Source organism: Opisthocomus hoazin, chromosome 2 (genome assembly GCF_030867145.1).
Source record: "Opisthocomus hoazin isolate bOpiHoa1 chromosome 2, bOpiHoa1.hap1, whole genome shotgun sequence".
Lineage (NCBI taxonomy): Eukaryota > Metazoa > Chordata > Aves > Opisthocomiformes > Opisthocomidae > Opisthocomus > Opisthocomus hoazin.
Genome location: NC_134415.1, coordinates 7,382,825 through 7,408,371, shown reverse-complemented (window position 1 = coordinate 7,408,371; position 25,547 = coordinate 7,382,825). Strand labels below are relative to the sequence as shown.

Sequence of the window (25,547 nt, the reverse complement as noted above, 5' to 3'; positions counted from 1 at the left end):
GCCCAGAATTGCCCATAACCTGTCCAAATGTGTCCAGGAAGCAGATATTGGACCCGAAAGGCTGGCACCATACTTCTTGCTGCTGGCAGAAGCTCCAGACCTGGGGTCATGGTTTATGCAGGAAGAAATCCAGCACTTCTGTTTAGTCAGCAGCTTTGCTGCGTGATGCGTGCTTCACGCCAAACTGAAGAGAAGCCCTCAACACGCCCTGCATTCCTGTAAAGCTGTGCTCTCCCCATTACACCCAGTCCTCGTCCCGCAATCGCCGCTCCATGCAGACAGCGAATTTCCCGCCTCCCCCGTTGGGCGGTTACCCGTGTTGAAGCAAAGAAATGGTTCTTGAAGAGCAACGGGGAGGGAAGCAGCGTACGGCCTCTCTGCGAAGCTGTGCCTTGACTGATTTATTGCTGTATATCAGGTCACCATCAGACCCCTGCTTTCCCAGAGCAGCTCGTCGTGCGCTCCTTGGCTCTGGCACACCACAGCCGCCTGCTGAAATGCTTCTGCCTGGCTAAATCAGTCACTTTGACATTGGTTGCTTTCAGAAACACACCCAAAGGTACAAGCAGTGTTAATTTTTTCAAAACAGAGAACAAAGAACACAGCTGGACCAAGTTCTAGGGTGTTTCTCTCATGACTGGTTTTAAAGGGTTGATCTTTGGTTCTCCCTGTCCAAGACTTTGAAACAACACAGTCTGAGCTGCTTTGACACGGCTCGGTGCATTCACTGCCATTTTTTCTTTCAGCCACAAGTTCTCAGAATTAGAAAATGAAACCAAGAAACGATCATGTCGTTAGAAGCAGAGATGGAACATTCTGTTAGCTGAACTGATGAGAGACTGGATATGACGCTGTGGACCCTTAACCAAGGGCTACGTTATTGCCGCTTTACCCAAGCTTATAAGCCCCTGGAGGGTCTCGTCGGTGCATTGCTGGCAGGGAAGTGCATGAGCAACAAATCTGAAAGATGACAAGAAGCGGAAAACACCAGACACAGAAGACCAGAGGTTTCAGTATGTGGCCAAGATGCCCATTACCGGGAAACTCTCCCGAGCCACAGCACCGTGCTGGTTCTCCCACTGCTTCCAGTCTTCCTCCAGTCAGGACTCCCCCGTTGCCTGCGTGCTCTGGATCCGCCGCTTGTTCTCAGCCAGCAAAACACGCACCTTTCCTGCACAGGGAGACAGCTTTAACCAGGGTATCTATGTGTGAAATAGCAAACCCCGTCCGAGACGAGGACCGGCAGCTCAAGAATGAACTTTGTTAAAAGGCTGCTCACCTGTCATATGGTTAGAAACTGGTCTTCTGCTCATTTGCTACCTGTACTTCTCTGATTTTGGACAACACACTGCTGATCAAAGTTGCTCTTTTACGCACAAGTTCTGCATTGGCTTGCTTTGTTATGGTTGATAATGACTTTGGTCGTACGACTGTGAAGCAAGAGGGAAAATATATCAGCCTGGGGTCATCCAAGTGATGGTTAGTTGCCCATCATGGTCCCCCCCTTAAAAATTACCTTCTGTTAAGGCCGATGAAGGCAAACGATAAGGCTTGGCTCTCTCTACAGCCAGCTTCCTTTGAACTCTGGGAAGGCTCTTGCCGTACTGGTGTGACAGGGAATGTCTGGCAACTGCTCTCTCTCTCAAGCGAGGATCACGATCATTCTGATGAATGAAAAGCGTAAATCAGAAAGTGAACTAATTCCAAGAAGATTAAGTGGCAAAGTGACAAATTCAGTGACACTGCTGTTTACAAACTTTAAAAAAAAAAAAAAAACTTAAAGCAGGTCGCAGTCTATAGGGCCTTTACATGGATTTTACAAATTTATACAAAAATCACCGACTGCAGCCCAGCTTACCCCAATAGTCCATTTTGCATTCGAGTTCTTTTCCACGAAAGTTAGTTTAGGTTCCTTTGCTCGTAGAGGGGGAGTAACTGATTGTCCTGGAGATACACAGGGACTTGCTGGGCGTGCGGTGCGAAGGCTGGATTTCAGAATAGACTTCGGTGTAAAGCCAGAAAAGGCAGAAGCAGACGTGGCCAAAACTTTAGCTCTCTATGAAAAGAAATATGAAAGACGTGTTTGTATAAAATGTGCCCTTTCTCTTTTGGACATCCCATTGACACAAACTCCTAAATACTTACAGAAGTGGAAATCTGAATTGTATATGAGTGTCTCCTCACCCAGAAATATTATACAGCCTCTCCTCCCTGGCTATATAGCAGTGTTGGGAAACATAATTTCAGCAACAATACAGCCATTAGCACTGGATAAACATGTGTCATACAAATAGCTGGTTTAAGAATGACAACTTTTACCTGGGAACCATCTTTGTGTATTAGTGTCTGTAGAGTATCTCAGTGAAACTGTATGTTCAGTGCGGAGCAGCTGTTAAGAAAGCTATGAGGCTGCCAGTGTACATCAAACAGAAGAATAATAGAGACATTAAAACGACCATGTATCATACTGTTTGTGACGTTATTCTTTTTTACGGCATTTGCCATTTGGTAGTTTTGATTGTGGCACCCTGTCGCGTTAAAGGGGGTAAGGGGAGTCTGAGAAGTGGCAAAAGGAGAGCGCTCCCGTTGAGTCACGAGGTTCAGAGGAGACCCCCTTGCTTTCTAAACTCTCTCTCAGAGGAGAGTCTAGGTGCGGCTGGATCAACTTCTAGTCCCAGACTTGGTCAACGGTTTATGTCTAAATGGTTAAGTGTGCAGCCACTTCTCAGATTCAACTTGCCTGCCAGAGCCCCTCCAAGGACTTTCACTGAAACAGTTTTGCAAAGTTGAAACAATAGGTGATTTATTCAAGCGATAGTTATCACAGATTCGGAATTGCTGTTGATAAATGCACTGTCTACAAAAGTTGAGCTCAAAGTAATAGTTTAGCGCTTTAGTTAACAATGTGTTCCCGGGGCTATGTCTGACAAAGTCAGAGGAGCGACTCTTAGCAAAAAGGCATCCTTTCTTGGGGGGGGAAGATAGGTTCAAGCCTGTCGACCCGTCCATCAGGTGAAGTTCTCGCTTGGCTCCTCCTCCCAAAGAGAGTTTTCAAGGGCCAATTTTTATATGTTTGGAAATCTTTTTGCAAGGTGGGACTAAGTCAATTATTGTGTATTGATTGGCTCTTGGCATGGAACGTTGTGTCGTCAGAAGCGGGACTCAGCCGTGTGACTCGCCTTCGGAGCGGGCATCTTGGTATGTGCATCCGGGGGCCATAGACTTGTGTGAGTCTAAGTGATGTAGGTAACCATTTCCACTTGGATTACGGGGGCTTCATTCTGCTCCCTGTCTTGCAGCTCAGGGTGCTGGGTACTCCTGAGGCACAGAAGGCATTAAGTACCTCAGCCTTTTCCTCATCCTTTGTCACTATGTTTCTCCCCGCATCCCCTAACGGATCCTCAGCCCTCCTTCTGTTGCTAATGCGTTTATAGAAATATTTTTGATTGTCTTTTACAGCAGTAGCCAGATTAAGTTCTAATTGGGCTTTGGCGCTTCTAATTTGCTCCCTGCATAACCTCATGCCATCCTTGTAGTCCTCCTGAGTGGCCTACCCCTTCTTCCAAAGGTCATAAACTCTCCTTTTTTTTCCTGAGTTCCAGACAAAGCTCGCTGTTCAGCCAGGCCACTGCTTCCCTGCCAGCTCATCTTTCGGCACATGGGGACAGCCTGCTCCTGTGCCTTTCAGACTTCCTTCTTGAAGAATGTCCAGCCTTCCTGGACCCCTTTGCCCTGCAGGACTGCCTCCCAAGGGACTCTCTCAACCAGTGTCCTAAACAGGTCAAAGTCCGCCCTCCAGAAGTCCACTGTAGCAGTTCTGCTGACACCCCTCCTAACTTCTCCAAGAATTGAAAACTCCATCATTTCACGATCACTATGCCCAAGACGGCTTCCAACCATCATATCACCCACAAGTCCTTCTCTGCTCACAAACAACAAGTCCATCAGTGCTCCTTCCCTAGCTGTCAGGTTCCACCATTCTGTAGTCTTCAAAGCTGCATCCATACATAAATTAACATACATAAAAATAATCCATAGTCTAAAAGACTGCACATCAGAACAATACTTCCATGTCCACTGTTAAAAGAATAGATTTTTTGAATTTATTTTGACAGATTGAAGCTTTATAAGGACATTTACTCCATAACCCAAGATTATTAAAGAAATTATTACTCAAAAATATGGTTTGTAACTAAGATTTCTGTACACTTTTGTACCTTGTTCAGACTACTGCGTGAGCTTTACCATCAGGTTTTCAGTGCTGTGATATGCAGCCTTCCAGTATTGCAGACAAGAACTACTTCAACTAGAGTAGCATTCCTAGTAACCTTATGGCAATCATTTTGGCTCAAATTTCAAAGTATGTGGGTAATATCCCTTTAAATTTGAGATCTTATTCTAAGCATCACACCCTCTCTACGCTTCATTTTTGCTGACAACAAACTGTAAAAAATAGTGAAACGTCTGAGGTGTGATCGAGTTTTATGAACTAAGGAGCAGCTTTCCCAAAGTTTAAGACAAATACAAAGAAATATTGCACAGCCACAAAGACAACTGTTTACGGTCTGACTTCAGCCTAGTACAACTTAACCGTGAATGTGAGGAATGACCAGGTTGTATCGTCAGCCCAGTTCTTTGTGCCAGAAGGTCCAACATCATTTATAAAACTGGAAGTAGTTTGTTTTAAATTTTGGCTTGTTATAGAAATTCTACGCAAACTTTTACAAAGCTTCAAAAGCTTTTGGCTTTACTTCTGAGGGTCAGCAACTCTTGTAAACCAACAGCATAATTTCTAAGCAATACAGGCCACTCAACCCACTATTCCCTCAAAAAGCCGTCAGACATTAAGCACACCGTGAATTACACATTTGTATTGAACATTCCTAAAATAAGCTGTATTTACATATTATATAAATGTAAGAACTCTTAATATAAAATAGAAAACTGCAGAGAATAAGGAAATCACACTCCATATGGAGTTACTTATTGAGACCATTTGTTTATGAAATTTTACAATAATTTATATAAATTATCTCTTACAAATTACATTTTTTTTCTTTTTATTAATCCACACAATTTTGATGACTTTACAAACAGTCGTGTACATTATAAAGTTCAGAAACAGATAGAGCATCTTCCAGCGCACAACTGGCTTTGGAAAATTAGACAGTCTTTTTTTGTTCTTCCGTAGAGTCTTCTCTGCCATGTCTGCATCTTCTTTCTGTTTGCTTTTTGTTCCATCCACTGGACTTCCAATTTTAATGGAAGACAAATGTTATTTCCGTTGAGTGGAGGTGACCAAGAACCTTAATTTCTTGTGGTTCTGTAAAGAAAGGGAAGTATCAAACTGATTTTTTAGTATCAACAGTATTTAGTAGAGGAAAAAAACCCCCGTGGAATAACAAAATCACTGCCAAAGAATTATTTATGGGCTTCTTTGTACATATCAAATTGGTTTGTTAGTACCAAGAGTATTTAGTAGAGAACAACAAAACCCCTGTGGAATAACAAAATCAATGCCAAAGAAGTATTTCTGGGCTTCTTTGTACATATGGTCAAGGCAAAAAAGGTACATAAATAAGCTTCCTTTTTCATTCCTTACCAGACTGTCCCAAGCATTCTCAGTCACTATTCCTATGAGCTTTTAGAGCCCCCTCTCCCAGCTTTCAAGAAGCAAACACCCTCAAACAGTACTCCACAAGGAACCAGAAAACATGTCCGGAAACAAGAAGCTCTCTCTACCCATTCTCTGACCCCCTCCTGCCTTCTATGGGGAACTAAAGACCGTAGGAGCTTGGTTTCATCAGGCGGAATAAGACAATACAAGGGCACGCCATCCTTGAAAAAAGCAGTACCCACTTGCCCTTTTCTGTCCCCTCCCTCTTCTGTTTCCATCAGAAAACTAAACCGTTAAGTGGGGAAACAGGTCTCTATCAGACCAGCAAGCTCGACAGGCTTGTAAAGTCAGAGCAGAACTGCACAGCCAAGTGAGGAAGTTAGGTGGCTAACAGCCGAATCACTACCACAATAAAGGAACGCACAGAAGTGTTCAAAAAGAATTTCGTACTTGCTTGCTTTCTTCTTTTTTGATTTTGCAGTTCTACCTCGCTTCAATTTTTGCTTTCCCACAGACTCCATAGATTTGGAATCCTCTTCCTCTTTAGTTGGAAGCTCCTATGTTAAGGAAACAGAAACGTCACTCATCCACAAGTTCTGACATTTCTACAAAATACAACGGCACCTTTCTTACATGAAGAAGTCATGCCAAAGTTATTTCCCAAAGCACTACAGTTTCTCTCCACAGAAAACAAACCTTCCATCTCAACTTACTCTACCATCCTAAAAGTTCAAATTCTGAAATGAGCAGAAAACGCATCAAGTAAGTTGAAAGAAAGCCACTGTGCCTTTTGTGAAAGGCAAAGCCGTAGTTCTTAATTCTTGACTAACACAGACACAAAACTTCCTTTTATAGCTAGTTTTCATGAAAGAAAATAAATTCTTTATCTGATTACTTTAGAGCTCCCTTTTTAGTTATACTTCCAAGGAAAAAGGCAAGGCATTGCAAAGTACGGTTTCCAAAAGCAGTACCGAGCAAAAATCAAGAACATGAGACAACTAGAGCTTTTACTTACCGGTTCCTTCACAATTCGGGAAACGCTAGGTACATTTGTTCTCCTTGACCTCAAAAGACGGGGTGAAAAGACAAACTGAACAGACAAGTCCGGGTCTAAATCCTTAGGCTGCACAGGATGGGCTGCTTTTCCACCTAAAATGACAACGTATTGTTAACATGCAAGTGCATTATACACAAAGGACAGCGATGAGAAATGAAAGCTGATCATCAAGAGCACAATAGCTTGCTGAAATAAAAGGTCCAATCATGTTTATAAACGCTTGGTGTGGAGGTATTTCTCCCCCATAACTGCCTCTTGGGATCCATTCTTTTCAAGTAAATTGTGAAACAGAAGTAAGCCACTGGAGTGATTTTTACCTGCACTTACATGATCAAAGCTCTTCTGCTCAAGAGGCAGCAACAGTCCCCACACATCTCAAAAACATTTTTTGATCATGTACTCAAATAAAAAGAATCCTACGAGCAGTAACTTCACCTACAAAGTACATGCCCATGAAAAACAATCACATAATTAAACAGCTCTATAGTTTGTTGTAAGATGCAGCTCATCTTAACTTACAAACCAAGCAGAATTTGGAAGCGTGCCTCCTTTATCTCTCTGTTGGGATGGCAATCACATACTAACAGATAACCTCCAGTTTTCAAAACTGACAGAAATCATGGTCATGAAAAAAAACCAGCTCAAAATTCCATTCACTCTACTCAGATGAGCCTCATCCTCTGCTTCCATCGCAGCTAGCCAGCCAGTCACGTGGAGTTAGGGAAAAAGCTGAATTGCCTCTTACAAATTTTTTATCTTGCATGGCTACATTCTTTACAATACTTAAAGCCAACCCCACAGTCTGTTTTCTGTGGCTTACAAAAAAACGCATTGTGCCCCACTTTGCATATAAACATAGTGCCCCTACCTTTACATTTCTTTCTCAGCTTTGTCAGAGGAGGAGAGATTTCCACCTTCCCACCTGAACGGAAGCCATCCTGAGCAGAGACGGCTTCTGTGTCTGCCGCCAAGAGATTTTGTGCCCTCTTCCTAGCATTTCCTCTAGGAGTGACAGGAAGCGTCACTTCGGGTTGAGGAAGCGCTGATTTAGACAGACGCAGGTCAGCATTTTCTGACACTTCTGATGAACTCGGTGGTCTTCTTCTGCCTCTTTTAGATGGCACAGGTAAAAGGAGCTTGTCCCTAGGCTGCATCTCTTCATCCTTGACAGCAGTTTCAGTAAAGTGTGTTAGGTATCTGGAAATATCTTGACACTGAAATTAACTCATAACTGGGAGTTCTGTTTATGTTAATGAGGAACAAACAGTAAAGGACCTAAGCACCTAAATCATTCTGACAATGAGTTTGCTTCCCTCAGCATTTTCTCCTTTGGCAAATGCCACCCAAGTTCGACAAGCTGCACTCCCCAACATAGCTTACTATCTTTAGCGTTAAAACTATTTCTTTTTTAAGTCAAATAAGAAATGTTCAAGTTCTAGTAAACCAAATGAATGCACGGTTATTTTCAAAAATAGTTCAGGCCCTTTTCTTGTACTACTACAGCTCTCGGAGGCCCAGATCTTGGCAGCTTCTACTCTGTGTGTTCGAGGTACAGAAAACGCACAGCAGAAAAACGTAAAAAAAAAAAAAAAAAGAAAATCTGCCCTTACGTAATGAGGTTTGAACTTGTGTTAAGCAGCTAAAAAATCTCAGATGATTTTGTGTGCCTTCTAACTATCGGTAAGACAGGAGTGTCCTCAACTGGCAAAGTGTTTTCGTTTTTGTAGAAGATGGGAAAATAGTTCACTTACCCTACTTTCCTCTGTTGTAGGAAGATTGTTAGAAGCAGTTGTTTCTTCCTGGGGAAAAGGAACATTTCCTTCAACTTCAGCTGCTCCTCGATTACGTTCTTCAGATGAACGCACACACTTCCCCTTAAGGCCATTTTCTGAAGAGGACATTTTGGACTCCTGGTGGTTTGTTTCACTTCATCAACAGAACGAGAAAAATTCATCATCAAGCTGCACAACAAACCTGGAGGAGCTCTACCGATTACTTGCTCACTGTGAAATCTTCAAGTTTCAAAACAGAAAGAACTAAGAACAATTAGGAAGTCCTTTACCAGCATATCTACCTCCAAGTTGTGGCTCCCATTATGCAATGAATCAAGTGCTTCACATTCTTCCCAGCTATCCAACACTACATAACAACATAACAACAGAGCTCTCTTAAAGAACAATCTGTTATTAGTCTTCTGTAGACAGAGAGCAATTGCTACGTTGGAGGTTGTGAACGAACTCAACAAAAGTCTGTCCCAGTATTTGTTACCACTTGAAATCAATGGTGATTTCGTTACGATCCCTCTCTGTCTTTATCACTAAGCAGCTGCAGCTTTTAAAATATCCGCTGAGAAAGCTGCTTCCCTTTCCATAAACAAACAGGTCCTAATTGAGCATGCACAGAAAATAGAAATTAAGGTCGAGTTTCTTTCACCGTACCACCTGTAGGAAAATCATCAGACAACTATGAGGCTCTTTTCCGCTCTTTAAAATTCTGCCTATTTCGAACTACAAAAGGGCAGAAACGAGGCAGAAACTGGGCAGGAAGTGGTGTAAGATTGCTATTTGATCACACAGTCCAGCCTGTCAAAATTCATACACCAACAGCTGGAGGGTAATCATAGGTTTAGTTGCAGCTAGCTGAAATTCGGTAAACTCAGTCACCACAATGCAAATACATGTATTTGCATCAATTCGGTTATCACAGCAGAAAAAGTCTCTCTCGACACATATTACTTATGACGTCTTGATTCTTAAGTGTCATATATTGTATGTGCAAAAAAAAGCCAAACAAAGCTTTATTCAGGTGCACCTGCCCTCCAAAACACTAACCTAATTCAAATGGATTTTTCTCTCTCTCTCCAAACACGTAGCTCAAGACTGAACTGTGTTAAAAGGAGGCTTACCTATCACAGTGCGAGAACCTGGTTTTCTGCTCATTTGCTACCTGTACTTCTCTGATTTTGGACAACACACTGCTGATCAAAGTTGCCACTGAAAGCGGTTTTCCTCCATTGGCTTGTTTTATTATGGTTGATAAAGGCTTTGGTTGTACAACTGTAAAGCAAGAGGGAAAATATATCAGCCTGGGGTCATCCAAGTGATGGTTAGTTGCCCGTCATGGTCCCCCCTAAAAATTACCTTCTGTTAAGGCCGATGAAGGCAAACGATAAGGCTTGGCTCTCTCTACAGCCAGCTTCCTTTGAAATCTGGGAAGGATCTTGCCGTACTGGTCTGACAGGGAATGTCTGGCAACTGCTGTCTCTCTCAAGCAAGGATCACGATCATTCTGGTGAAGCAAAAGCGCAAAGCAAAAAGTTAACTAATTCCAGGAATTTCATTGCACAGAACTAACTGTGCTATTTCTAAGTAGTGAAGAAATGTCCTCAACAGGTATAGTGGAACACGTCCACTGCACAGAACGGCAGCAGGTTCTCTAAGAGGAGCCAATGGGGCCAATGCAGCACAAGGCAAAGGCGACAGAGGTGAAGGCCTGCTTTGAGGGGCTGCAGAAAAGCCTACCGATGAAGGAAACATGAGGGGAAGCGGTGATGAAATTGTCAGGTAGAGCTGACAATAGTTTATCACAGCCCACTTCCTTGGAAGCCAATGATCACGTAAGCTGCAGCAAGCTCCTGTTTGCAATAGCTCGCATCCATCCGAGACACCCACATCGTCAGCTACTGCACTGAACTGAACTCTTTGAGAACCTGACGGGGTGGGAGGTTGTTCTGAGGGAAAGATGCTTTCAATTGTGCATGACCAGCACTGACTGCACGCTTCCTTGTGTGGACCTGTGGCACAGAACTAACAGACGGGTCTCTAAAGACAGCTCTGGCAGGGCTATTCCCAGTCAAACTCTGTAGTTTGGATCTAAGACTACTACTACTTCTGCTAAGTAAAGTCAACACCTGCATTTCAATGCAACTGGCAAAGAAGATGAAAATCAGATGACCATGTCTCGTAGCCTCTATGGCCCTCTCAGACTTAGACGGATGTAGCTCCCCCTTGACTCCCTGATACGCACTCACCTGACTCAAGCTGGATGGCACGACATCCATCGGTGTTGGAGACAGCAAGCCAGGCACAAGGCACCTATTGTAGCTCCCAAGAATGGCTTTGCTTATTGCAGGACCAGATTTCTTTAAAAACTTCAAGGTCTGAAACATCAGTCAAAATACAGGTTAGGACAACCATTTTATTTAATCATGCAGGTTCTGGAGAACCACTAAGAGAAAGAATGTAAGTGTTCACTCACACTTGTCACACTTGTCAGAAAGTTTGAATCAGTAATACGCTTCAGGTTAGCAATCTGAGTAAGCATTACTGCCTAGAGTCTCACACAGTGCAGGCAGCCAAAGTAACACCTACAGTTTATCAAAGAAAGTCCCTTAACACCAAACATCAGCCCTTGCAATGCTTTATTAAGTATCTCCTAGCTTCTCTGTCAATACGCAGGCCTTTCTTTTTCCCTCAGCATTGGCATAAACTACACTCTAGAAAAGCTAAAACTAACACACAACTTGAAATCACAATTTAGAAGACCCTTTCCATGCTTGTTTGTGCAGAAGCTGATTTATGCCAGAAATACTGGCATAAAACATTACCATTTGCATCAAACCGGAGGCATATAGCTGCAATTATGCGTGCGTATGGGCAGGACGAGCAGACAATGCTCTCTGGCACTGAAAGGAGTGCAATAGAAAACCCAGAAAAGGCACATCTCTTGACATTCTCCAGAAAGACACAGGAAAAGATCACCTCCTTCTGGAAGCCGGTGCAAGTCACGTGAACAACTCCGGAGCTCAGCAAGCACATCCCATCTGCAGAAACAATGAACGTTTGACAACCTTCCGTACTCTCACTGTTATGTCATGGCCAGTTTACATGTTTGAAATCGCAGCATCTGGAAAGCTAGAACTGAGCACCCATTTGCTTCATCAGATCAATTCCAAACTTGTCCAAAAAAATCATTACTGCTTGAGGAAATTTCATCTCTAGTTCTGTGGAGGTGCTGCGCTTTGAGCTTCAGTTCAAAGTCATTTCATTTTATCACCATCCCCACTTCACAGGCTACATTACAAAAGCACCAAACGCCAAAACTCAGCAGACTCCCAGACAGGTTTCACAATATTAAATACCTTCTCACTACAACATAATCAGAGTTGGCTTGGGGGAGGGGGGAGGGTTGCTGGGTTTTGGTTTGCCTTTTGAGTGACAAACAATGAACATGAGAACCACTAAATGGCACCTGACCTCCACTGAAGCTCACCACTATTAAAAGCAGTGAAATACCTACCAAAATTATAGGTGCTTGGACGAAAAAAATGCTCAGGTGGCAGACAAGAAGGTGAAACTCCCCGTCTTAGACTCCGCTTGTGTACCAGAACATCCAAAATGAGGTTTGGAGACGTCATGCTTATTACAGGATCCGGTGACCACAGCGCAAAATAGGGGCAGTCATCAAGGAATTCTTCTGGCCTTCAAGAAAGCAGGTGCATAAGCTACACGCCAACTTTCAAACGACTTCTTTGTAGGGGTATGGAAAACAACTCCATAAAAAATCTACCTTAGTGATTCTGGCATTTGAGCATGATACCAGCAATTAATGTCAAACACACACAAATAAGTCGATGGTTTTCCCTGACCAGCCGTATTCACTTGCCAGCTGAAGACTGATACACTGGTTTCAGGAGATATTACTGTAAAAGACAAGACATTGTTTCTTAGAGGTAGAAAATAGGAGATAGCTTATCATTTTAAAACACCACTTTCTGGCTTGGCTTCGTTCTCTTTTACCACTCGTGAAACACTGCGATTCCTAAGATAAGTTAAATCATGAAATCATTTTGTAATTAAAAAGATTAATGAAAACAAAATTACGGACTAGCAAACATCTTTGTGATAAGTTCCAGTCATACTGCCCCTTTTTCTTGTGCAGACTGCATCGGTTCCAAGCCAAAGCCAACACACAATTATTAGCTGCTGAAGTTTTCCATACATGAAGAGTTGATCAAGAGACCCTTAGCTAGATGACCAGTTTGGCAAAACAAAGTATGCTTGGAACACATACATTGCTACTTTTAGAAAGCATACAGATGATTATTGGACACACTTGTATCACTCAGCTGGCATTACGAAGTTCCAGATCTGACTCCATTATGATTTTAAGGATAGCTCCTTGCCAGCATATTCGGAATGAAAGACGACAAGTATCACACAAAAGAAACAGAAAAAACCCAAACTCAACAAACAGGAAATCGGGATCAAGGTTTTCACACAAAACATCCACGATATTGTACTCCTGTTCTCTCGAGAAGCGGAACGGTCTGTCTTCTCTGGGGAGAACGCTTTCTCGAGATGGAAGCACAGCGTGTGGTACATCATTTACCCTAACGGAGTAGGGAAGACGACGACACTTTGCTTGGCAAAACGTTTCTCTGCTCTCTGTTGAATTCATCAGTACCCTTTAGGGATCCTCACCCACTTTCCCGTGTTTCCTTGTGAACTCCTGCGCCACTTGCCTTTTCTTAGCCACTGAAACTGCCTAGCAAGCTATCCATTCTTTTCACCATTCAGAAGACAGCGTCACTGCTAGCCTCAACCCACATCCAACACAAGCTCACGTGTGCCTAGAACTTCACTTCAACAGATTCTGAATAAAAGCTGATTAGAAACCACCAGAAAAGTTGCAGATATTTCTCCACGCCACCTGCTTCATAAAAAGGAGACAGAAAGGGGGTTTTGGTTCTTGTCTAGTTCGGGGCATTTTTGAGGGGTGGCAGAGTGATGGTTGGTTGCTTGGTTGGTTTTAACAAGCCATTGGAAGGCACTCTCCTCAGAAACATGACACGAGTGGAGAAAATCCAGAGGTGTTTTAATTCGATTTTGACACGCTGTTGATCAAGGATGGCATCACAAAAGAGACGGAAGTTGCCAGTTCAGGACTAAATCAACCCTAATGAACAGAAATAGCCTAGAAACACCATGCAAGTGTCTTCTTTACAACGTCAGGCAGAAGGTAAGACCAGCAAGGAGAGACAGGTGAAGAATGCAGTCAGAACAAAAGGCTGTGAAAGCCACCACTGCAGCAGGCTCAAAGATATGGTCAGAGCAGAATCAAATTTTTAAACCCAGAGATACATATTTAATTATTGCAAGATAACGAAAGACACCACCAGAGTTTCGACTGTCTATGTGGACAAGGAAAGCTATCGCTTTCAAAACTTGCAGGTGTAGGAACCTATTAGATTTAGAGAGGAAAAAATGGACAGGTAGATCATAGAATTATTTAGGCTGGAAAAGACCCTGAAGATCATCGAGCCCTGCCGTAAACCTAACCCTGCCAAGTCCACCACCAGACCACGCCCTTAAGCACCACCTCTACACATCTTTTCAATACCGCCAGGGATGGTGTCTCAACCACTTCCCTGGGCAGCCTGTTCCAATGCTTAAACAGCTTCCTTGCTGCTCTTCTTTGGACACGCTCCAGCAACTCAAGGTCTTTCTTGTAGTGAGGAGCCTAAAGTAAAGCTGTTCTTCAAGGTGAGGCCTCACCGGGGCCCAGTACAGGGGGATGATCCCTACCCTGCTGCTGCTGGCCACACTATTTCTGCTACAAGCAGGGAGGCCGTTGGCCTTCTTGGCCACCTGGGCGCACGGCCAGCTCATACTCACCCGACTCTCAACCAGCACTCCCAGGTCCTTTTTCTCCAGGCAGCTTTCCAGACACTCTGCCCCAAGCCTGAAGCATTACACACGGTTGTTGTGACCTAAGCGCACGACCCGGCACTTGACCGTGTTGAATCTCATGCAATGGCCTCAGCCTATAGATCCAGCCTGTCCAGACCCCTCTGTAGAGCCTCCCTACCCTCAAGTACATCAACATTCCCACCTACCTTAGTGTCTTCTACAAACTCACTGAGGGTGCACTCGATCCCCTCGTCCAGACAACTGACAGAGATATTAAACAGAACTGGCCCTGATACTGAGCCCTGAGGAACACCACTTGTAACTAGCTGCCCTGTTTGAACAGGGAAAAAAAAATTCAGGTAGCGTTCCTAAGCAAAGGAGGGAGTTCTCTCATGCTTCAAAGATGACAGCTGGAGGAATAAAACGACTGACCAGCATTATACAGATGACCCCACCATACATCGCTATAGCCTGTCAGCCAGCATACAAGAAAACCTATTTTTTTCCTTTAAAGAAGTCACACACAACTTAAGCACCCAATTTTTCTTTTTCAATAGCCCAAACAAGCATGTCTCTACTGATATTTAAGACTTTTGGACTCGGGTACAGAACAGCATTCATTGCTTAGATTCCAAAACCATTTCTTTTAGAATAGCCACACATGGACATCACAACACACCTTCATTAACGCTTTCGTCTCCATTAACGTGGTTGCAAAATTTTTCTACAGTCTGACAGCTGAGTAGCTTGGTATTGCTGGTCTGCCCTCTCAAGGGAAGGACTCCATCCGCGAGATCTAAACTGTACTTTTCGCCACAGTATTCCAAACCCTGCGGACAAAATAAAAGAAGAGAGGAAAGGGCCAGTTGAGGTACGAACATACAGTATACTGAAATAGCAAAGAATGCATCTATCTAATAGAACATGTTTACTATATTGTATATTCCCCACGAGCTTACTTCTGATGGCAAAGAGAAACTCCATGTCACCACTTCAAGCAGGGCAGCAACAAACTCAGTGGCAGACGCTCTATTAACACCTCACCCTCCCACCAGAGGAAGGGTAAAGGAGGAAAAGGGAGAGAGACTTACAAATTGAATATGAAAAGTTTTATTAATCACACTACTAATACTGATAGTATTAATAATAGGAGAAATAATGCAAAATTTACAAAACCAATCCTGAATTTCCCAGAGCTGGGAGATCTACGCTGCATGTCTTCATTACAGAACTGACCAAATTAGAGAAGTCATGCCATTACTGCACCTAAAGCTCTGTCGAGAGGTATTACCTATAGGCACACCGCTACACTGAAAACGCATCCCTCTCTAGTAGCTATGAGAACTGCTGACTGATTAACCGTCTTCTTTCAAACCATGTAAGCTCTTACCACCTCCTCCTCTAATCTTGTCAGAGAGTAACAGGTGAAATATCCCTCAGCTCCTTCACCAAGCACAGCCAACAGCACCAGGGGAAAACAGAGAGGACGTGCGACGCACACAGACTATGACTTTACCATCACAAATTACTACAGAGCCAGCCAACTACTTTGAGATGTACACAAACCCTGGCAGGATTGAGTTGCGCCTCTGATACCACCATTTTCTAAGTAAGCATTAACTGAAATACTGGCTTTCCAAATACAGGACTCGTTCAAACTGTCTACCATGCAACGCAGGAATGTGTGTATTGTGGACAAATAGCAGCTCGACAATTCAATGCACTACGTTTAGCAACTGCTGAGATGGTGCAAAAAAGGTCTTTGAAAGCAGATCATAAATACACTGTTAGGCTAATCACTTGAGCACAGACTTACAACAGCCTTGAAAGCAACAGTTGACGCTCATTTGTGCCATGTGTTCCACAAGTCCTGTTTGTGACTTATTACTGCGATACAAAGTCAAAGATGCCCTGTTTCATAGCCACAAGTCTGATTCCTGGAATGTAAAGCGCTGCTGTAGTATATTTGGAAGGTGGCTGAAGAACCTGTCTTTTCTCCACAGAGGGCCTGGCTGTTCAGTTCTTCCTTGCAACACCTTGTAAGATTGGTTCCTGGTTCCATCTTCCACAACGCTCCTCACAGGGAAGCAGAAACAGCAGGGGAGTAAAAATATCCCAAATGCAGAGACTGGTGCCTCACACCTCCTAGAAGCCTGGCAATGTATTACTGGTTGCGCAGTCTGCAGAGGGTTGAAAGTCTTCCATTAACCACCCCACCGCTGTCGCCGGTCACAAACACAAGAACCTCATTTAATCACTTTGGGTGCCTTTCTAAAAGAGCGTCAAGTGGAATTTCTAGCAGACCCACATTTAAAAGCTGCTGAAACATTTCAGCCCTCAGAGGTGAAAACTGACACTCGGCACATCTTGTTCAGGAAAGGAAGATGACCAAGGCAAAGAACTGCCAAGTAGGAAAAGGTCCCACATTTTAACATGAAAGTGTCAAGACAGAATAAAATAGCCACGAGAGGAATGGCTATAGGCAACTGGGTTTTTCTTGCAAAGCAGCCCGCACTACAAGGTCTTTTCTTGGCCACTGCGAAGACAGTACTCACAAAGAACTTTTGAAAGAGGATAAACCAAAGCAGAAGTTCAAAAATGAAACTGAAGAAGTATTAAAGGCACTTTCTCCTATCAACCTGCCACAGGACTTATAGGGCACTACAAGAGATGCAGAAGTGCACTGCAACGAAAGCCCTTTTACAACTAAAAAGCCAGTCAGGCTGCTCCGTGCCTCCAGAGCACTGTATATTTAGGTCAGAAAAAAAATGCCCATAAAGAGATGACATCCATATTTAGAACTTGCGGAATCACTTGAAGATATTTACACCTTGGTGCCCTGAGAGACAATGCCTTTTAAAGAAACACCGCCTTTTCCAAACACCAAACCTTTCTCTATTCAAAAGCAACATTTACAAATGAGGAAAGACCTGTCCTATATGCGATGACCAAGGTCAAAACTTCATCTCATCCCAAGAAATAAAACAACGCATAGTCCCTAAAAAAACAGAGGACCATGATACAAGAATCACCCCTATTTCGTTCCGTACCTACTGAAACTATGCAAGAGAAAGTATAAAAACAGGAGGAAAGAATTGCTCTGACTGATTTTGGAAGAGTTTCAAGCATACTACTGAATGGAATCAGACGTTACACAGATGCATCTTCAATCTGTTTGACAGCTGAGATATAATGATACCTCCTCTCTATTTTAAACACAACATTTTTGGAGCTGGTTCTAAAAATTTATGTATCCTCTTTGGACCAAGTCATACCACTGTGTGCTGTCTTGACTTCTCTTGCTGGCTTTAAGAGTAGATGTCGTAGGTAACCCAGCCAAAAAGTAGAACGAGCTATCTTTATAGCAACTAAGTTTCAGGATCAACACTGAAGAGACACTGCAGGTACATTTCATCTGAAGTCCAGTTAAGAGAGCGCAAAAGAAAAACAAGAATATAAAACAAAAGATATAGGACCGTATTTTAGGAAAGGACAAAGGCCATGCCCAAGAAGACTCAGCCAAAGATTATTTTTTCTTGCTAGGCATCTCTGAATTTTAATGGTAAAGATTTGCCCTGACAAGTTAACTGCTACTCACTGACTCTTTTCGTCTTTTCACATACATGCACGTCTTACCTCATACATGACTTGTCCTGATGCCAAGCGTTTTCTGTCACCAAATGCTAACTGCAACAGATGCAAGCTCACAACATCACCTTCACTGAAAAAGGTATAAACGATGACATTTGATTATAGAGCTGCTTTATAGTCCTCGTTTTCATTTCTTCATAGCAGGCTCTTGCTGAAAAGAAAAACACTGCTTCCCACAACCTGGTAATTGGTCACATTTAGCCACTGAAACATGAAGAAGGCAGTGTTGACACTAACAGCTGCAGGGGCAAATGCTAACCATGCAATTTGAAAGCCTTAACCTCTTGCATGAACTCAACATTATTGGAACTTGCTCTTCACGGTGGAGAGTTCTTGATCAAAACTGCTTTAAAGTCAAACTTTAAAAGATTGTCACTCTACGAATGGCTGAGCTGATTCAATAGCTTGCTGATGCTGAAGGAGAGAGAGATCTTTCTCCTCTTCTTCCTTCCCTTCCCAGCAAGTTCCAGTCCCTCTCTTGCATACACCGAGCCCTTCCACACACTGATTCCATTCATTAGCCCATCAGGAAACCACTGACTCTTCTGCTGAACGGCGATCTAATGCTATTTTAATACCATGGTGCAAATATCAAACAGATCATGAAGCAGTCATCAAGAAACAAAGGAAAGCCATGAAGAAGGCAAGCACAAACTAATACAGCCACTGTTGCTTTGCCTTCTTCCACAAGGCACAAACTATCAGCTCACCCTTCATGTCTGGTCAATCCTGTAAACATTGCATTGTAACACATTACATACCCGAGAGAATCTCCTGCACAACTAAAGAAACAAAACAAACGCACATGTATCATCTGTATGTGAAGAAACATTTAAAAAAAACCACAACAGTGACTCATAGTAAGTTTGTATTCACCTTTCTTGTGTAGACTGAACAGCCCACAAGTAGCAACGATTGCGAGGATCGTTCTCAGGCTCTTGAAACGTGACAGCATAGACAGGAATCCTTCCTCCTTCAAGCTGAGAGTGGTGCCTACAGAGTTAAGAAAAAAAAAAAGGAGAAAAAATAGAAAAGGTGACCCTACTGTTTGTAGAATTGTCGAAGCATCTCCTGAGAAAACAGCACCTTACATGCTTATCCTCAACGAACAGACAGTCAGACTTCCATCTCAAACAAGTGAGTCAAGGTAGCTACTACATTTTAGGCAACAGTCAAGAGGTGAGGAAATTACTGTCTATCTAACACAATAACCTGGATTTATGTCCTCCTCTGCCTGAGGATATGCAACTTAACTGATCCCTTCAGTTGCCAAGCAAAAAGGTTCTTGCTATTCTTGTAGCGTACATAAATATTGAATTTAAAATGCAACATATCTTCCAAACAAATTTACAACAGCTACAAACAGACCTCTGCACCTCCAGGCATGGCCAAGTGTAAAGGCCTACTTACTCCCTCTTCAATGTTTTCATGTTCCATAGGGACAGGTAGCCATCTGAAAAACCCACAACGAGCTGATTGCTTCTGCTGATGTAGTGCAGGGTTGATATTGCTGATCCTGAAGGATTTTGTAGTTGGAAAGAGAGATGTCTCCTTTCTCGGGTCACAGCTGCTCTTCTCTGTGGAACTTCAGCAGGAATTCTAGTGATAACTTCTAGATCTATGCACACAGAACCACACAACAAAGGAATGTGTTATGCCATTTACATTGCATGCTAAACACTGACATGACAACACGTAGAATCTCATTCTACCATCCCTGGCAAAATACCCACTGATGCAACACTTCTTTGCCACTTCCATTTTGGACCTCTTCAATAAGCAGAAGAACTCTCCGATCGGACAGGTATTCTCACTCCTATTTCAAAACCAGGTAAAAGTCTAACCTTCATAGCAAATTCTTCTTGGACTCTGTAAATCAGGAGTTTGGGCCTCCTGATGAAGCTATTTGAAGTTATTCGTCCAAAGGCACGATTTTTGAGAAGTCAGATCTATTTTAAAAAACAAGCCTAAAATTTGCCCAACTCAATTAACAGAAGCAGCAGAACTTTCCTGAGAAATAGGGCACCTCTGACACAACCGCCTATCAGGCAGCTGCACTGACACACACGGTAAAACTTCTACACCTCACTGGCAAGCATCATCGTGATGGAGGGATCTTGGCAGCAGGGAGGCGCTTACGGCATTAGAAGGAGTGTTCAGCCACTCCCGTTTTCGTCGGTTCAGGACTGTACGATGACAGCCCACTGTCTGTAACGAGTAGTTGCGAATGGCTGCACGCTCCTGCCTTCAAAGTGGGATGCATATTGTTTATTGCAAAGACACACCTTGTCTTACTGTTAAACGCAAGTTTGAAAACTGCAAGCTTACCCAATGCTTCTAGCTCATTCTGTTTGTAATAGAAATCATCCAAACAAAGGTCAACCAGAAGCAGATGACCAACATCTGTAGCCACTGCTGCCACTCCAGAGAGCCATTGCAGGCTCTGGTGAAGGTGCTGAGAGCTCACACTGGGTCCTCCGTGACTAGTGATGGGTTCTATAGCAGTTACCTACAGGAAAACTACAAGTTAATAGTGAAGCTCTTTGACAAGCTAAATAGAAATCACTCCAAGGTGAAGGCAGAATTAGCACGTCACAAACAAGAAAGTAAACACAGGATCATAAGACTTCAAAAAGAGCATTGTTTCCCAATCACATCAAAAAGAGGGGGACGGGGGGCAGGAGGCCTGTACAAAAATCTGTTGCTGCCTTCCATTTACTAGATTTCCTGTGGTTATTTCACTGAATTAACTTCAATGCTGCATTCTAGTATTACGGCCTACCAACGTCCATCACCTGCTTAGAAATAACAAACTCCAAGAAAACAGAAAAAATTAGTCATATGCAAGAAACTCGATCATGTTGAAGGGACTGAAGGATAAAAGTAAATCGAGTTCTCCCACTGCTCACAGCCCATCAGCTCTGTGGTACCGTCTATGCCTTCTTTGCCAAATAGCTCTTAGGATGAATCGTGGCTGTACGTCAGACGAGGCAGCGGCTGAGTTGCACGGCAGACGCACCACTTCCATGCGAATGAAACACTTCTGGAAAGTGTTGACGGGAGACAGCAGCTTGGTAAACCGTACACTAGTCCTCACTTAGAATGAAAATTACCACCCGATAAAGTAGAAGCAGTTTTAAATGCACACCAGCACGTCTAGGAATGTGAACAAAAATTTAAAAAGCCAGCCTAAAGCAATGGCAAAGAGAACAGCAGCGTGTTAGGGGAAAAGCCAGCTCCAGCTAAGGGAGACGTGCACACCGCTCTTGAACACGCAAAGCGCTCTGCATGCGGCTTTACGACAAAGCGAAGGCAGACCTGCCAGCACCTGCAACACATCCCAGGACAACACTGACTACTAGAGCAGAGAGACAAGCACCTGAAGACTCCTGCACTAAAGCCATACAACAAAAGAACACGGGCTATCCTTTCGCCTGCTTACAAAATGCAACACAACAGAAACAGGGAGTTATAACCACCAACAAAGTTGTACATGAAAAGAAAAGAAAGAAGTGAGCATCACAAGGTAGTGCATGGTTTTATATACACTTCTTTTGCCCCCGCAGGTAGGCAAAAATAACCAAAGTCCTCAGCCCCAAAGGTTTCTCCTCTCCCAGATCCAGCACTTGCTATGGCTACACTCCCTGGCAGTCTGCCACACAATTGACCTTTCCTCTTGCTCACAAGCATTCGAATCTTTAGAAAGACCTATGGTAACTCAGACGACTTGTCTTTGTTTCAGATTTCCTAGAAATCCAATTCAATTTCTAATCTTCTGTGCTACTCCAAGGACTTTCAAACACATTTGGACCGAAAGGCAGTCGTACAGTCACTAGAAATACCCTGTATTAATAGACTAATGGCTTGACACCTTGGCCCAGAGGTACTCGAAGTTAGCGTTAACCTGTACCACTTCGTTGTCCACAGAACACACACCCACATGGAAAACAGTCCCTAAATTCAGGTGCTGATTAAAGCCTTTAAAACAGTCATGACAAACAGTGCAGAAAGTGATGTGAAGAACAGATCTGCATTTGACTTGAAAAAACAATCCGTGTGAAAATCAGAGAAACAGTTGGGCAGATTAAAAATATGTATGATGTTCTTTCTACTTTGGAAGTAAGAGTTAGAGGACAAATTCAGATCATATGGACAGTGGCTAAGTGCAAGTTTTGTTGGCTTGGTTTTTCTTGCGCTTACTCCCACTCACAGTTTCGAAGTTAACAGTCCAGCCAGCAATACCTGTGCTCTGTCTCTGCTGATCTAACTTCTCCAGTAGCAAAAAGAAAGCAACAGACCAAATATGCTTGGAATCAGGAGCAGTCAGGGCATAGGAGCAAAAGATCAGACAAGCTTTGGCTTTATTCCAGAATTCATAACCTTCAGCACACAACTACCGAGTTGTCCCACCAAGGCTTCTTCATAGTTTCTCCTGAACCACTTCTCTGTGGTATAGAAAATCTCCCTCATGCAACTGATGAAAAAGTACGTACCTTTCCTGGAAGAACAACTGCTTTAACCACTCGTGATATTCCAAGGTCGTACAGACAGAGAACACTTCCCTCTGCTTCTTCCAGCCCAACCAGCAGTCCAGTTCTCTTCTGCCAGGAAAACTCCTTTACCGCACGAACAGTGGGAGGCTGCTTCTTTGCCCCCCTGAAACGGTATGCAGAGAGCCGCTCTCCTGTCACAGAGTTCACTACCTCAAGATGAGGACCACGTGCCAGCCATGCTAGCCCATTTCTCCCTGTAAGAGAAACGGAAGCTGACTAAAGCACATTTCCAACGGAAGATTGGAAACAACTGAAAAAATCACAGTCACTGCCCCTTTCCTTCAATAAAAGTACCGCCTTACCGAATCCCGGTCAGTTCTTTCAAATCACCCATTGAAATTCTCAAGCCATACATCTTAAAATCAACAACCTTATTATTTTCCACTTGACTGTCTGGGATAAAGATGACAATACATTGATCTAAACTCTTTCTACCATCTGCAGCTTTGTTTTGTTTCTAGTTTTGCTAGAAGTCATCTAGATGCGTATGGGAATACAAGCCTTGCAGTGTACTTCCAGTAGAACAACTCTAAGCCAATTCATTTCTAGTTTATTAATTGTACTTGACGCATGCCTGCTTTGGCAGGGATTTGGGCTTCAGACCTTAGAATGGGCACTGTGTTCGGAAATTTACACTTCTACACGGGATGTTTACACATTCCGTTGTGCTCAACTCCTTCAAGCTCAAAGGAAGTATTAACTCAAGTCCTGCATTTCCAGCCAGGTAGACAGATTCTACCTGGTCTTAAAAGAAGCCAAGACATGCAGACAAGCACCCAGCTCCACTTTCAGATAGCCTAGAAAGGCAACTACCTCATCTGCTTAGCCACTGTCAGCAGCTCGCACTGCGTAATCATCAGCACCCTAGTAAATACTTTGGAAATACGGCTGCAGCGCTCAACAGCCTTGTCCCCTTCCTCCTGTTTCTATTCAGACCAGAAAAGAAAGAGCAAAGGGGTTTGCCTCTGGAACATTGCCGTAGAACGATTTCTGCCTGCGATGCTATCATGGTCACAGAGCTTGAGCTGGTGCAAATGAAAACGGCCCCAAACAACACCCGTACTTTTGCGAAAACTGCCTTTTATTTCATCAGAAATTGAGGAGGGCTCACTGACTCCGTGTGTTCACGGAAATTCTTTGAATAGCACAAGACTGGTGCAGGTGCTTGTAATTTCAAAATTTAACTATACTCAAGTTTTAATATTGGCATTTATAATCGATAAAACACCATTTCTGCTCTCTCTAAACCTGGGGAGTCACCTTAACTGCATCAACCTGACACAGCTGATACTATGACCCGATGCTGCAGGTAACCTCCAGGCAATGACAACTTCATACCAAGACCAAGTTTATGGGAAAACGCTCACCTCTAAAAAGCTTCCCACGCAGCACAGAACGTGGGGTGATCTCATCGTCCCCAAGGGCCTGAACAGTCGCCTCTGGAAACTGCAGCAGGCTGCGGGTTACCCGATCTGTTAGGCCTTGCATTCTTCACTGTAAAGAAAGAAAAAAACACAAAAATGGGCTCACAGCAGCCATAAAGGTTTTTGACATTGACAGAAGTTTCATCAGTGTGCAGTCAATAACCTCCTACACAGCTTTTCCTTAAAAGATGGCACTGGGACAGACGCAGGTGCGAAGGGTCTCAGCGCAGCGCACACACGCAGCCTTCCTCGCAGAGGGAGACCGGAGGTAACGAAGCGTTGCCGCGGGACACCAGCCCCACCAATCACACGGCAGAGAGAGCCTTCCAGAACGCTGGAGGTCATCTGGCCCAGCCCCCCTGCTCAAGCAGGGGCACCTAGAGCACGCCTAGACCATGTCCAGGCGGCTTGGGACTGTCTCCTTCCGACACAGACTTTTACAAACAGCAAGCTGACAAGTGGAACTGCAAAAACATTTGCAGCACGGGCAACACGCCCAGGTGTTTCGTGACTCTCTCCGACCCACTGAAGTATTCTCTCCACCACACAAGCAAAACAATGCCACAGCAGCAAAGCCTTGTCACCATTAGTTCTCTAAAACTGTATCCAACAGCTCTCGAGGTGGAAGACATGGAACTAACAGAAGCCTGGCTCAGTTCGTTTCACTGTCTCAGAAAAGCAGGCCCCAGGCAAACCAATGCAGGAGAAGCAGTTGACGCAGCAAGTGAATGAGGAGCACAACAGGACACCGTGTTGTGTGCCCGAACGCGTGTGCCAGCTGCCAGCCGAGACCGATAGGATCACCCACGCTGACAGGCCGAAGAAGGCACCTGAACGACCACGTTTAGCCATACACCCCAAACAGCGTTCAGCATTCCTGGCAGAATTAAGCCCAGAATTGCCCATAACCTGTCCAAATGTGTCCAGGAAGCAGATATTGGACCCGAAAGGCTGGCACCATACTTCTTGCTGCTGGCAGAAGCTCCAGACCTGGGGTCATGGTTTATGCAGGAAGAAATCCAGCACTTCTGTTTAGTCAGCAGCTTTGCTGCGTGATGCGTGCTTCACGCCAAACTGAAGAGAAGCCCTCAACACGCCCTGCATTCCTGTAAAGCTGTGCTCTCCCCATTACACCCAGTCCTCGTCCCGCAATCGCCGCTCCATGCAGACAGCGAATTTCCCGCCTCCCCCGTTGGGCGGTTACCCGTGTTGAAGCAAAGAAATGGTTCTTGAAGAGCAACGGGGAGGGAAGCAGCGTACGGCCTCTCAGCGAAGCTGTGCCTTGACTGATTTATTGCTGTATATCAGGTCACCATCAGACCCCTGCTTTCCCAGAGCAGCTCGTCGTGCGCTCCTTGGCTCTGGCACACCACAGCCGCCTGCTGAAATGCTTCTGCCTGGCTAAATCAGTCACTTTGACATTGGTTGCTTTCAGAAACACACCCAAAGGTACAAGCAGTGTTAATTTTTTCAAAACAGAGAACAAAGAACACAGCTGGACCAAGTTCTAGGGTGTTTCTCTCATGACTGGTTTTAAAGGGTTGATCTTTGGTT

General features: G+C 43.9%; 1 protein-coding gene across 1 annotated transcript; it reads right to left on the bottom strand.

Annotated features, from left to right (window-relative positions):
- Window positions 1-1,100: 1,100 nt before the first annotated feature.
- Window positions 1,101-24,057, bottom strand: LOC142364502 (protein ELYS-like). Its single transcript, XM_075444106.1, has 20 exons — window positions 23,937-24,057; window positions 22,510-22,763; window positions 20,345-20,525; window positions 19,427-19,634; window positions 18,893-19,009; window positions 18,002-18,086; window positions 15,045-15,195; window positions 12,243-12,375; window positions 11,973-12,154; window positions 11,435-11,496; window positions 10,705-10,833; window positions 9,815-9,962; window positions 9,580-9,730; window positions 8,426-8,600; window positions 7,543-7,837; window positions 6,633-6,766; window positions 6,010-6,174; window positions 1,859-2,056; window positions 1,517-1,664; window positions 1,101-1,171 (listed from the first exon to the last, which is right to left on the bottom strand). The coding sequence occupies exons 1-20, from the start codon at window positions 24,055-24,057 to the stop codon at window positions 1,101-1,103; spliced, it is 3,108 nt and encodes a 1,035-aa protein (XP_075300221.1).
- Between the last annotated feature and the right edge of the window lie 1,490 nt (window positions 24,058-25,547).